Source organism: Pan paniscus, chromosome 19, assembly GCF_029289425.2.
Source record: "Pan paniscus chromosome 19, NHGRI_mPanPan1-v2.0_pri, whole genome shotgun sequence".
Classification (NCBI taxonomy): domain Eukaryota; kingdom Metazoa; phylum Chordata; class Mammalia; order Primates; family Hominidae; genus Pan; species Pan paniscus.
Window position 1 is genome coordinate 31,351,672 of NC_073268.2, and position 15,092 is coordinate 31,366,763.

General features: G+C 46.6%; 1 protein-coding gene across 2 annotated transcripts in view; it reads left to right on the forward strand.

Annotated features, from left to right (window-relative positions):
* Nucleotides 1-15,092, forward strand: part of ASIC2 (acid sensing ion channel subunit 2) — a 1,146,249-nt gene that overhangs the window by 1,042,913 nt on the left and 88,244 nt on the right. For both annotated transcript variants that reach the window (XM_063599139.1, XM_003818011.5), the window contains exon 2: nt 4,469-4,619. In XM_063599139.1, coding sequence (XP_063455209.1) covers nt 4,469-4,619 — 151 coding nt within the window. The remainder of the gene's footprint in view (nt 1-4,468; nt 4,620-15,092) is intronic.

Sequence of the window (15,092 nt, forward strand, 5' to 3'; positions counted from 1 at the left end):
CGGCAAATCCGGCCCTGCCATCCACAGTGGGCCTGTCAGCACTTACCGGGAAAGCAGAGAAATGCCTGGCAGAATAGCAGGTCTGAAGAAGCAGTGAGCTCAACCTGACAGTCTGGACTTAAATAAATTATATTTTCTGGCTGGGGGCGATAAGGCGTAAATTTGAAGCGTGTGTTCTTACACGTCATGGTGCCCCAAAATGCAGAAAGAGCTGCATCTTGTTCCAAGTTTGTAGCAAAATTGTGCTGTGTGTAAATAGCTCTCTGGCTTTTGATGTTGAGCAGAGAGGAAAATAATCCTCTGAAAAAAGCCAGGCAGGAGCGGGAGGCTCAGCAGCCCAGGCGGAGAGACCAGCAAAGGCATGCAGCCAGGGAGCGGGCGCTTCGCTTTCCGTGAGCCTCTCCGCCAGCACCTAGGAAGGTAAACTGTCCCCAGTCATCTTAGTTCCTAAAAGGATTATTTCCTCTAATGCCTTCATGGAGATGCAAGCAAAAACGCTTAGGTCCAATTAGGTGGGAAGTGAGAAGGCTCCAGCAGAGAACGGGAGGGAAGGGGAGCTGGGCAAGATGTCAGCATGAGCTCCAGCCAGAACGAAGTGAGGCCAGCCAACACAGAAGGGCATTTCCTGGAGGTGCACAAGGAAATGTGTGGCAGCAGCACCTTGACTCTCATTCATTCATTCATTCACTCATTCATTCAATAAAACAGACACAGTTCCTGACCTCTCGAAGGTGACAGTCTGGTAAAAAACACATCCAACAAATAATCATGTAAATAACCACCCAGTTACACACTTTGATAGACACTATAATGGAAAAATATAAGGGGTGTGAGGTTGTAAAACAAGAAGTCCTGATGTGAATGAAGGCTGAGAGCCTGGAGAAGCCAAGCACCTCTCTGAGAAAGTGGCTTTCAAGCTGAGGCCTGATCAGGAGGAGTTGGCCAGGCAAAGCGCGCCAGAACATTCTAGGCAGAGAACACTCTAGGCATGCGGAAATGCCTGGCGGGGAAGAGCTTGCTGCACATCCTGGGGACTGAAGAGGCCAGTGTGTTTGAAGCCTGTGAGAGCAGGGAGAAAGTGTGTCAGGGGCTCAAACATACAGGGCCCCAGTGGGGACTGGGGGCTTCATCCTAAATGCAACAAGAAGTCACACAAGGATTTTAGGCCTCTGCTGGTGGTCTTGACTTGATAAAGAATTTAGCTGTCATAGATTGTCACTTGGCCACCTCTCTGATTTGGCTGCAGTCTCCCTCTGGCTCCCCACCCCTGCTACTCTGGTGACCGCCACCCTTGACCAAGCTCTAAGCTATGTCAGCTCACACCTGGCACGTTTGTGAACTTGCCCCAGCACACTGCCCCCAGAAGAAGGAGCAGGAAAGATTACATTGACACCAAGGGCAGCTGCAGGAGCTGCTACCTGGGCTAGGATGGGTACCAGCCCTAGCAAGGAGGCAGTCAAGAATGGGGAACAAGTCTCTACTCACTCCCACTATAAAGACCTCTCTGCTCCCTCTTTGACAGGGAAAGCTTTCAATTCATGAGGCTTCCATTCCCACTGTATCTGCTCAAAGCAGACACTCAGTCAATGATCAATTGAAGTTCAGAGATGGGGGGATCTTAGCACCCCGCTAGACCCTCCCCCTCTTTTTGTAAGTGGAAAAACTGAGAGAGGCTGGTATAAAGGAAGGAAAGGGTCCCCGCTGGACACTTTCTTGCTGTGTAACTTTTAGCAAGTCATTTCCTCTCTCCTGGGTCTCTGTTTCCTAATATGTAAAGTAAGGTGGATTAACAAGATGATCTCTAAGACCCTTTTCAATTCTTACACCTTGTCATCATCTTCAGTTGCTTAGGGAGGATCAACACCTTCACCAATGGCACTGGGCATGCTTTGGCAGGGCCAAGATCACAGCTGATTTCAGGAGTCCACACTACTCTCTAACCCCAGCCCAGTATTCTGAAGTTCAAGGACTAAAAGGTGAAGGAGTTGGAATTTGCAGTAATCTGATGCTAAGCTGAAATTTACTTTTGCTTGCAAATCCCTTCATACGGATAGGCAAATTAATATTATAAGCAATTTTGAAGAGACAGAGAGGATATTTAGAGTGTCTACAAAGAAAAGCTCTATTGGAGCACCCCAGAATTCATTCCAGGTGTGTTCAATGCCTTGCAATGGATGTGCTTATGAAATGCTCTTATCTGTTCATTACAGTGATCCCCAATAACACATCTCCATGGGATAAGTTCATTTGCCAAGTTCAATTGCTATATGCAATAGTTATGAAAAAACTTGGTTCTTTGAAAAAGCATATTTGCTTTGGACTTTGCATTAATTCCAGCTGTTCTCCTCTGCCATGAAGCTGAAAGAGTAGGAATTGGCTGTCCTGAAATAGTGCAGCTGGCCAGGGACTCAGAGCTGTTTCGTATAGTGAGGAAAAACATAGATGTTTCACTACCCCTTCCTACAGGTCTTCAAGGCGAGCAGTAGAGCTTGTACTTTTTTGCAGTCCCCATAATCCTTGCACATAGTAGGAATATATGCATATGAATATTGATGGACTGATGAGAAAAGCAAGGCAGAAAGGAGCAGTATGTGGCTAGGAAGTGTCCCAATGACGAAAACCCTCACGTCCCTCCCAGGACAGCACAGCAGAAAGGGCACATGTGTTAGAATCAGACAGATGTAGATTTGAATCTCAGTTTTTCTGCTACTAGCTGTGTGACCTTAGGCAAGTCACTTAACCTCTCTGGGCCTTGGTTTCCTCCTCCGCACAATAGGTAAAGCAATAACTGCCAACGGTCACAGTTTTAAGAGTTAAATGAGATAACATATAAGCATCTAGCACAGTTCCTGGCACAGGGTAGAAGCCCCTCTTCCTTTCTTCTAACTAGCCGTAAAGATTTACATAAGAAAGGCAGCCTGCAACAGTCACCTCTGTTATTTACTTGCCTGTGCACTGAAAGCTGGGAAGCCAAAGAGCCTCCCTGTGGCCTCCATGCTGTAGGATGGGACAGTGCAGTGGAGCATGCTCAGGAAAGTGGCCCAGACCCAAATCTCTGTGGCTGCAGGAATCCAATACAGTCAGCCTGGCTCTCTTCCAGCCAGTTTTGCCAGATGTAATTTGGCTTCAGCTCGAGGTTTGAAAGCAGTTATATAATCATCATAACCCGTAGCATTTGTAGAAAGCTTTTGCAGTTTTAAAGCACTTTTGCATGCATTACCTCATTTGATCCTCTCAATAACCTTGAGAGGTAGCAAAGCCAAAGACCAGAACCCCTATTTTATAGATGGAGACATTGAGGCTGCGAGGTTTTATTTGGTTCACTTAAAGTCACACTACTAAGAAGTGGCGATGTCAAAACTTGGACAAAGATCTCTGCATTCCTTTCCCTGGGCTTTTTCTACACCATCACGGGGCCTCTTTGTAATCATACTTTCATCAAGCAAAAGTTGACTGAGCCCTGTTGTGTGCCAGCAATGTACTAAGCTTGAGTAAGCAGACGTAGTCACTGAGACCCTGGAGTCTACCTTCCAGTGGTTGCTGCTGGACTCAGGCGGGAAGCAGCACAGTGAAAGGCAGGAGGAATAGGTGGAGGGCATTGCAAAAGACTGGGTGTGGCAGGTCTGAATTCTAGCCTAAAGAGCGTAGGGATCTCTGATGGGTTTTCAGCACAGGATTAATGTGATAGGGTTTGCATTCCAGAGTGACTCACAGTTACCTTAGAGGATGGGCTGGAGAAGGTCATCTGGAATCCTGAAGTCCAGCTAGGAAACCAGAGTGATGCAGTCAAAAAACGCTTGGGTCCTAAATTTCAGCAGTAAGGAAGACAAAAGGCTAAATTCAGGACAGATGTAGAGAGGTTATTGATAGGCTCTGCTGCCTGGTTGGTCCTCGGGGTAAGGAGTGGGCAGCAACTCTGAGGGCCTGACTTGAACCCCTTGGCAGATGGCGATGCTGTTCCCTGGGACAGAAGTGCAAGAGAATTGTCCAATGGGGTAGGGAAGCTAAGGAAGATCAGTTCCCTCTGGACAAGCTGAGTGCCCAGGGTCTGCTTGAAGCACACCTCAAAGGTATGCTTATAAGACAATGAGTGAAACTAGTGTGTCTGGAGGCCAGAAGAGAGCCCAGGGCTGGAGGTGTGGACTGAAGGGTCAGGAGTTTACAGATGACATTTAATGCCTGGAAGTGAACAGGACCTCCCAGAGGTAGTGCTCAGAGGAAGAAGAAACAAGATCCTACTGCAACAAACCCCAAAGGGCATCCAGATTTGCTCTTTGATGCCAAAATTTCACTTGGTACAAGTCAGGCCCACAGCCAGGATGAAAAACCACTGGTTCCTGAGAGGGGTGATGGTGACGGGCTGTGGAGACTCTGACCTGCTATCAGATTTCTGGGGTCTCGCCAATCTCTGGACCCCCGTCTGAAGTTACCCATGTGCTTCTCTCTCTCTCTCTCTTCTCTCCTTCAGGTGTTTACAAAATATGGGAAGTGTTACATGTTTAACTCAGGCGAGGATGGCAAACCTCTGCTCACCACGGTCAAGGGGGGGACAGGCAACGGGCTGGAGATCATGCTGGACATTCAGCAGGATGAGTACCTGCCCATCTGGGGAGAGACAGGTGAGCTGGGCACAGGGACCGGGCATTGGGTGATGGTGGAGGGTTGCAGGCCTGACTCTGAAAGGCTGGTGAGCTGTCTTGGCCCACCCTGTGAGGGACTGCTCTCCAGCAAGGGGTTTGTGACATGCTGCTAAATCATAAAGATGTCCCTGGCTTGGGCTGGGATGCCCTGGGTTTCCTCACATTTTACTATGTGAGAGAGTGACAGAGGATGGGAATACTGGAGAGGTAAGGTAGGTAGGGGGAAGGAAGGCATGCGGGAAGGTTTGAAGTAACAGGTGTGGTTGGTCAGGTGAGTGGCTTGATTTCAGGAGAGGCGGAAAGGATGGATCAGCCTCTTTCTCTCTCAGTCATCCTGAATATCCCGACCCAATTAGAAGATCTGAAAGGAAAGCAGGCTGCCGCCCACTGGGGGAAGCTGGAGGGGCTGGGAAGTGTTGGAATACCAAAGGATGTGGGTTCAGGGACCTGGCACCGTGCCTGTGCCTGTGTAAGCCCCTGGGAGACCCATGTGTATAGACCCTAAAGCTTATTTCATGCATTCATTTATTCATGTATTTCTTCAGCAAACTATTCGTGAACCATGTATACTATCTCAGGCTTTGCACCCAAGTAAGGACATTATGGTGAAAAAGATCAAGTCCTTGATCACGGCCCAGAGGAAGAGACACAATCACAGGGGACAGGGTCAGGGAAAGCACCAAGGGTATTTGAGCAGGGTCTTGAGATGGTCTTGGATCATCCAGATGGGCCTGATGTAATCACAGAAGTCTTCATAAGAGGGGCTCAGGAAGGTCAGACAGAAGAGAAGGCAGTGTGATGACGGAGGCAAAGACTGGAGTGATACAGCCACAAGCCAAGGAGTGATGGTAGCCTCTAGAATTTCACCAGGAAGAGAAGGTAAAGAGGTGCCCAAGACTGGGAACCATGGATTTAAGGGGGACCCAAAGTAAGATTAATGCTGCGTTCAGGGCATAACAGGAAGGACTGCAGAGGTGGGTCAAGAGAGGAGTGTGGGGAGCAGCCTGAAGGGGAGTGGGAGGGGAGGGAAGATTCCAGCAGGAGGGAGGCCCTGGGCCCTCAGGTTGGGGCTGAGGAAAGGGTGGAGCCCCAGTAGCCCAGCCCCTACCTGTTGCCACCCCTGTGCCTTGAGTCCATCGACTCTGGACTCTAGAGTCTGGCACTCACCAAACCCAGGCTTATCAGGCTGCTGAGACAGCGAGGGCTTCCACCCCAGGAGGACTGACTGCAAACTCCAGGATCTCTTCCACCACCCCTCTCTCACGAACACCCCATTGCAGGGACGGGAGTGTGGCCATTTACCTCCCATCACAGCCAGTCCTCTGCTCCTCCAACTGAAAGATAAAATGGCCACACACATGTCACTGCGCCAGTGCCATCTGGAAGCTCACCTCAGGCGCCAGGGCACCCCGAGCCCCATCAGCCACTCTCTGAGGAGACACTTTGTTGATCCTGTGTACTTTTCTCAACTCAATGCCCTTCCAGATGCAGAGGGACGAAGGTTTGTGTCCGTTCTGATCTCTGGCATCCCTGAGGGCTGGTGGACAGGGCATCCTGAGGCCAACCAGGCCCTGGGACCGTGGGGGCCTGTAGACAACCTGGAGTCCAGAGGGTGGAGTCTTGGTCCCCAAAGAGAGGCCCTTCTTGCAGACACCAGAACATGTATGATTAATCTAATCTGTGTGGTAGAAGAGAGAAATAAGGAAATAAAATGAGTCATGGAGACCCCACACTCAAAGCCTAAACAGAAGTTAGTTATGTCCCTCCATGACAATGGTAGGTTTCCTAGCCTGTTATCTTGATTCAGGAGCAAAAGCACATGTACACACACACACACACACAGACACACACATCCACTCTCAGTATCAGACCCCCATCACAGACATCCTCACACAGCACAGTTCCCTGTGGGATATGGCCTTGGTCTGAGCACTGGCTGCAGACTACAAGGCTACCCAAAAAGTCTGTGTTCTGCCTCAAAGCCACACATGGTCAGAGCAGGAAAGAACCTCTGAGGTCATCTCTTCCAGGCCAACCTTCTCCTTCCCCTGAGGCCTGGCTTGAAGTAATGATGTCTTTGAAGTCATGCAGTGAGTTCATAGCTGAACCAAGACTGTTCTGACCCAAGTTTTGGACCCTCAGTCAACCTGACTGGATGATGAGCTATACCAATTCGGAGAAAATTCATAATCTTGATTAAGGACTTGTCACATGCTAACACTGTGCAGATCATCATCAGGGGTGCAGGAGGCATGAGGAAAGACCCCATCTTTCAGGATCTTGTTATCTCACTCGGGGTGCCAGATGTGCACACACTTTCTGCAAGAGAACTCCAGTCTCATTGCTGCTGAGAGTTTGAGTCATCCCAGGGAGATGGACCAGTACACTCACTTAGACGATTTCCTTTGAGACTGGGGAGTTGGGGAAGCAGGCTGTATGAAGAACGGGTTTAAAGCAGGGGCAGGGGATGGATGGGGCAGAAGAAACAGGTTAGAGAAAAATCTGATCAGTGCTGTCCTATAGACCCTTCTGGGCTGATGAAAATGTTGTCTGTCTGCTCTGTCCAATACATTAGTCACTAACCCCTTGTGGCAATCAAGTATTTGCAAGGTGGCTAGGAGAATGAGGAATTGAACTTTTTAATAATTTCAATAGATTTTTGGGGAACAGGTGGTGTTTGCTTAACATGAATAAGTTCTTTAGTGGTGATTTCTGAGATTTTATTGCACCCATCACCCAAGCAGTGTACACTGTACCCAATGTGTAGTCTTTTATCCTCACCCCACACCCACCCTTTTCCCCAAATCCCCAAAGTCCATTGTATCATCCTTATGTCTTTGCAGAGGAATTGAATTTTTAATACAGTTTCATTTTTATTCATTTAAATTAGCTAGCTGCAGGGGGCTAGTGGCTACCATATTGGAGAGCAGTTAGTGTATTTGAAAACAGCTTCTGACAACTCTGGTTGACTTCATGGATTTTGGCTTTTGCAGCCACCTCCCATATTCCTCGGGTCATACTATTCCATATTCCTGGCAATCCCCTCACCATGACCTTGAGTGTCAGGCAGAACTCCTTGTCCCCATTTTCCAGAAAAGGAGGCTGAGGTTTTGTCACTTCCCCAGACCCCCCAGCCAGACCCTTGAATTCCTGCATTAGGGCTCCCTCCATCGTACCTTTCTTCAGGCTGAGAAGGCCCTGAGCAATGTGCTGCCTCTTGCAGATGCTGGTCACCTCAAAGCTGCTTATTTCCTAGGCCAGTGGGAGGTGAGTCCCATGCGGGTGAGAGAGAAGCCAGCACATCTGTTGAAGGATGGGAGGTGGGTTCTGGCAGGTGAGAGATGCTTGTCTGTAAAGCCACCTGAGGAGGCGCAGACACACGTGGCTGCTTGGTCATTGATCCCGAGGATGATGGACACAGCCAGGCCTATCCCTGCCACAGTCATCAGGAGGCAGCCTTCCTGCCCTGACGAACCATGCGGCCCCACAGATGCCATCTCCCTTCCTTAACATTCCCACCTCTCAATCCCCAGAGGAAGGAGGCCAGGCCCAGGAGTCCAGGAGACATTTGGGTGGTGATGGAGAGGAAAGGAACTGAAATGTGCCCGTGGCAGTTTGATGTGTGCCCAGGCAGTTTAATGATGGAGGCAGTGTAGGAAGACAGAGAAAATGGCATGACCAGGTCAAGCAGACCCAAGACCCCATCCCAGCTCTTCCTTTCCTAACTGTGTGACTCAGGCCAAGTGAATGAGCCTCTGTTTCCTCGTTTGTAAAATAGAGACAAATAAAACCCACTGGCTTTACAGGAGGGCTGAAGGGCTCAAACAAGAGTTCTCTGCAAACTGTAAGCAATGAGAGGGTGATCATGCCCACCAGCAGGTGGGAAGATGGTCAAAAAAAACACTCCAGAAGCAGAGATTATTCCAAATATCCCACACCTGAGACAGAGCTCTGCAGCACCTCAACATCTGGAACTCCCATTCTGCTCAAAGCAGAGCCTCTGGAACACTTTTGCCTTGCCTTGTGGATGGCTCCACTTCTCAGGAATGTCAGGAAGCAGGGAGGGAACCACTCTTCTGGGGATAATTCTAACTAACAGGAAGGACCTTTTGGGGAGGTGGTGATGGTGTTGACCACCATCAACACAGAGGACACCAAGGAGTAAGTTAACAAAAGACACCCTCTTTGGGTAGACCCAGCACTATGGGCTCATGGTTAGTGAGTAGACAGTGACTCTATGAAAATTATCAAAAATGTCCCTTCCTCCAGGCTGACAATGCCCCGCACCAAGGTGTTCCCCTTGGTCATGCATCTTCATGTGGGGCACCGTGGTAATATGCCATTTTAAAGGAAGAGGTTCAGTTGCATGTGGTCCTAGAGAGTATGCCCCAAAATGAGCCCTATGGAACATCAAGAGTTTGGGATATAACATGTTTTATGAACAAAAAGGATTCAGGGCCCAAAAAGAATTTAGGGAATTCTGGTTAAAAAATATTAAACACATTTATTCATTGCAGGAATTCTTTAATATAATACATCATGAATCTCCAAGATAGGAATAGCCAAGGCAGCATTTATTTCCCAAATGCCTTTGACCACAGAAACCTTCGTTTTCATGGAAAAGCTCACAGAATATAGTTTTGAAAAAGCTGTCCTAGACTGTAGAAGTGCAGATTTCATGGCCAGGGTTTTCCAACGGAAATTAAATTGAAGGCAGAAGGGGAGGTTGTTAAAAATGAAATTCTGTGTAGATACCTCTAAGTAACTTCAAAGATAAAAGGAATAGGCGGTGGGTTATCTAGGTTGCACATGAGAAACCTGAATCAAACAAGCTTAGCATAAAAGAAATTATATTGTTCTCAGAATCCAAGGCAAGCTTCGACAACCAGCCAGCAGGAGGGGCAGGGATACAGCGTCAGGAATGAGTGGAACCCAAGGCTCCTAAATCCTCAGATCTCTCACTCCTCCTCCCTCTGAATTCTTTTCATTCTGTCACTAGAAACAGGCTTATTTTTCCCACACACATATTTTTTCACACATGGCTGCTAACAGAGCCTGAGTTTTATATTTTACAGATCCTGCCCCCAGCAAAAGACTGTTTTGACTCTCACAGACGTCCTGTTTAGGGGGAAAAAAAAAATACAGGGAAGGGAATCATTGGCTCAGCTCCAGTCAGGTGCCCGCCCCTGGACCAATCAGCAGTGGGCAGGGGAATTAGTTCACCTGAGACCCTGTAATAGTCCTAAAGAAGTTGGGCCGATGGCGGTTGCGGAAGGCGCTCCCAAGAGAACTGCTAGACAGACAGCCCTGTGGAAGGCCACACTGAGTGAGTGGGGGTGAGGGTGAGAATTAAGGGTGGGTTACGTCTGAGGAAACCGGAATCCGTGTACAGGGAGTTTTCTAACAAATTCTAAAAGGGTTCGAGTGTCAGAAAGACCACAAATAGGGACCTCCCTTTCTCATCTCCTTCTATCCTTCATGCACTCCAATGAAAAACACTTTTTTATCAAATACAATCTGCCCTGATTTCCCCAAATCCTAGTGTTAATTAGTGTTAACATGATAATATGTCAAGTATGCTTTTGAGCAAAGGAATGATTTTTTAAAGCTATGCTGCTCTAGGGGTAAAGATTTGGACCCCATTATCCCTCCAGCTTCCTTAGCTCCTACTGCCTTCCCCTCACCTTGTTAACCTGGCTCTAGTCACACAGGCTTCCCTGCTGCTTCTTGAATATTCCAGGAACACCCTCACTTTGGGGCATCTGCATTTGCTATTAACTGCTATGAGAATTCTCCTTGCTCACATATCCACATGACTCACTGCCTCCCTGCATCAACTCTTCGCTCAGATATTACCTTCTCAATGAGGTCTCCCCTGACTACCCTGTTTAAAATTGCCACCCTCACCCCTACTCTTCATCCCTCATCTTTGAATGCTTTGCTGCTTAGAAATTTCTTCCACCAGATACTCTAAATCGTCTCTCTCAAGTTCAAAGTTCCACAGATCTCTAGGGTGGGGACAAAATACCACCAGTCTCTTTGCTAAAGCCTAGCAAGAGTGACCTTTGCTCCAGCTTTCAACAAGTTCCTCATCTCCATCTGAGACCACCTCAGCCTGGACTTCATTGTCCATGTCACTGTCAGCATTTTGGTCAAAGCCATTCGACAAGTCTCTAGGAATTTCCAAACTTCCCCCATCTTCCTGTCTTCTGAGCCCTTCAAGTCTCTAGAAAGTTCCATACTTTCCCACATTTTTGTGTCTTCTTCTGAGCCCTCCAAACTTGTCCAACTGCTGCCTGTTACCCAGTTCCAAAGTGTTTTCCACATTTTCAAGTATCTTCATAGCAATATCCCACTTTACTGGTACCTATTTACTGTATTGGTCCATTTTCATACTGCTATGAAGAAATAACCAAGACTGGGTAATTTATAAATAAAAAGAAGGTTAACAGACTCACAGTTCCACATAGCTGGAGAGGCCTCACAATCATGGCAGAAGGTGAAGGAGGAGCAAAGGCACATCTTACATGGCAGCAGGCAAGAGAGTGTGTGCAGGGGAACTCCCCTTCATGAAACCGTCAGATCTCATGAGACTTATTCACTATCACAACAACAGCACAGTAAAACCTACCCCCATGATTCAGTTGCCTCCCACTGGGTCCCTTCCTTGACACATGGGGATTATGGGAGCTACAGTTCAATATGAGATTTGGGTGGGGACAAAGCCAAACTATATCACCTTCATTTCCTTATTTGTTTTTTATTGTCTGCCCCTTCCACTAAACACAAGTCCCAGGAAGTCAGAGACCTTGGACTGTCTGGCTCCAGATGTATATCAGGACACTACATATTTGTTGAGAGGAAACACAATGCTGAAATTGTGTACACTGCCAGGGCCAGGGTGAGGGAGAAGCCCGCATTAGTGAGTAGCTACTCTGTGCCATGAACCTTCCCAATCACTTGCTAACAAGGTATTATAATCCTCATTGTAGGATGAGGACACAGAGCCCAGAGAGGCTGTAAGCTTCCCAAGGGTACATACCTAGTTAAGCAGTTGAACCAAGCTTAAAACCCACATCCACACCCAAAAGGGATGCTCCCTCCACTAAATTCCTTTAATGTTCACAATGTGGTCATAAAAGCCCTGCCATGAAAATAGCACAGGGAAAGAGGTTTAGGCAGCATCTCTGAAGAGAGAATGGCATATAATGATAGGTCTGCTGCCATCCTCCTTGTCTATTTTTTCCTCTTTTCTTCTTCAGGAGCAGAGTCATTATACTGAATGAAAGCTTTAGCGCAGTCCCACGTAGAAAACAGACAAAAGCAACATGGCTCTGATCCCACTGGAGATGGAAACCCCCGTTTGCTTTCTCCCTTGGTCCCTGTGACCAACCCTGAGGCACCACTGAGGATGCCCTGTTTGAAAACCACTGGATGGGAGGCAGATGTCATTGGGATTAGAAGTGCTGGTTGGTTCCATGGCTGTGTCCATCCCAGAGACCAACTCGAAGCATCCCTCTCCCTTTTCCTGGGGTGGTGAAAGAAGCTCATGACCTTTCTGCAGCACACCAGAACTGCAGGGAAGCTGACATTCTAGGCTTCTGATTAAACATGGTAGGTTGAACATATGTGTTTATGGGAGGCCCCCTTCCTAGACCCCACCTAAATGGCAATCGAAGTGCTTTTTTAATATATGTAAGTATAAACCCATAGGACAAAGAGGATGGGAGAAAAGACAACCGTAAATAGATGCCAGCCAATTTTTGGAAGATGTAAAGTAGATGGACGAGTGGCAATCGACTTGGCAGAGTACACGAGGCTGAGAACTGAGGGCCTGCACTGAGGAAGCCAGCAAAGGCCAATAGACATCATCTGAGAACCCCCAGACAGGATCGGGAATTAGAGGCATAAGATACTGCTGAAGACAGGTTTGAGAGGTGGAGGTAAAACTAGGAGGAAGAGTTAAAAGTCTACAAAAGGAACCATTAGGCCCCCCACACATCCTCCCATGGCCAGAAGCAGCCATACAAATATCCCTCTTACAGACTCGGGACTTGGGGAGATCAGGCACAGCTGAGGGCATGGGTGAGGTGCTATGCAGAAAAACAGGGAGGTGAGGGAAATTCTACTTCCTGAGTAGTGGGACCCTCAGCCAGACTAATTTACCCCACCCACACCTGAGCAGAAGTTTGAGGGGATCCCTTCCTGGAGACTGACAAGCTCAAGATAAAAGATCCACAGATAATGACAGTCAGGAAGCCTTAAAAGGCCTAGTTAGGTCACCCTAGAATGAAGTCCTTTGAGGAGTGCCCCCTCAACACAAGGAAGCCTTTAAGGACCTTTTACCCCTGAATGAGCCACCAAAGAGCCAAGCATTTGAGGGGACCCACTAAAAGGCAATGAACACAAATCAAACCAAAAAGAAACATTGAGGAAATAGACACATTGGCTAACAGCACAAGATATAGAGCCAGGCTGCTTGGGTTCAAATCCCAGCTGTAACACCATCTGTGTGACCTGTGTTACCTCTAAAATGAAAATAATAATATTATCTACATTTATAGGGTTGTTGGGAGGATTGAAGTGCGTTAATATTTATGAAGTGCTTAGAAAAGTGCCTGGATAATATTAGACACCATATAAGCCTTTTGATAAATAAAAAATAAATGAAGGAAGCAGGAGAAAACATCAAAACACGTTAATTAAAATTCTCAAGAGAGATAAGAGATGATACTGCATCCATAACCACAAGCATAGGATGCTATTAAAAAGGAAATTTCAGAGAAGAATAAATTAAATTTAAAATATGTGGCCGGGTGCTGTGGCTCAGGCCTGTAATACCAGCACTTTGGGAGGTCAAGGCGGGCGGATCACGAGGTCAGGAGATCAAGACCATCCTGGCAAACATGGTGAAATCCTGTCTCTACTGAAAATACAAAAAATTAGCCGGGCGTGGTGGTGGGCGCCTGTAGCCCCAGCTACTTGGGAGGCTGAGGCAGGAGAATGGCGTGAACCTGGAAGGCGGAGCTTGCAGTGAGCCGAGATCATGCCATTGCACTCCAGCCTGGGCAACAGAGCGAGACTCCATCTCAAATAAATAAATAAATAAATAAATAAATAAATAAACAAACAAATAAATTTAAAATATGATTGCAAACTTTTTTTAATCCATAGAAGGATTGGAACTGAGGACATCTCCTGAAAAGGTTAAACAAAAAGACAAACAGGTAGAAAGTGAGAGAAAAATAAGAAAATCAGAGGGTCCATCCAGGAAGCTATTCTAGAACATCCTATTACTAGGAGTTTTAGAGTAATAAAACCAAGAGAATGGAGAAGAGGACATTGTCAAAGGACTAATATAACAAAAATGCTCAACTGAACTACATGATTGTCCAGATGGAAAAAGCTCACCAACTCCTATCTGCAATAGCGTCAAAAACAAAAAACCAGACCAAGACACATCCTGGTGAAATTCAGGCTAACAGAAATAAAGAAAAAAATCTTTAAAGTTTCCGGAGAGAAAAATAGTCACATACCTGGGGTCCGGAATGAGAACAACCTAGGACTTCTCAACAGAAGCAGCCAAAGCAAAGTGACAATGGCAAAATGTTTTCCAGTTTCTGGAGGGGGACGCTTTCTTTTCTAAATAGAATTCTATATCCAGCAAACTACAAATGAAGTGTGAGAGTAGAATTTGGTTTCCCAAAAAATGTAGACTTTTTCAGGAAGTTATTGGAGAATGAGAAGGTAAATCAAGGATTGCATAAGATTCCAGAGACAAGGATCTGGCCTAAGAGAATTTCCTGATGAGGATGAAGAGAAGAACCAGGACGACAGTTGCGCAGGAGGCCTAGAGAGCATTCCATCCAAACTGGAGCAGGAAGATGTTGGATCCACAAGGGATGGCCCTTGTGGGTCTGGCTGGCTGTCCTGAGAGGCATTTTACAGCTCTGCCATAGAGTCTGGGATTTCTAGTGATGGGTACTAGCAAGCCATACAAACCAACAAGGAAAAAGCAAGGTAAAATGAAACAAAATGGAAAAAAAAAAAAACAGGAAAAACAAAATATTTATTTCACAAGAAAGAGATCAAAAACATTATATACTGCAAGGCTGGGCTGTGCACAATATTTACAGAGTCATGGTTATGTAAAAGCTGGATACTGATTTAACCAAAATATCATATCACTATATTTGGAAGGTGAAAGGAAAGGCAGCATCGTGGAACACATCATCTAAGAAGCTTACATCCTCATCTTCTGTGATTAGGTAGGAATCGTGCAGATAATATAATATGATTGTAGATGATTCCTACATGGTAGAAATTGGGTAGACAGGATCTAAAATTTTTTAAAACCAAGAAATAACTCTCAAGCAGTTGACATTCATGGAAATATGAAAGTAAATACCGGAAGAAACAGCTAAAACAGTTGAAAGTTGTTGCTTCTGAGAA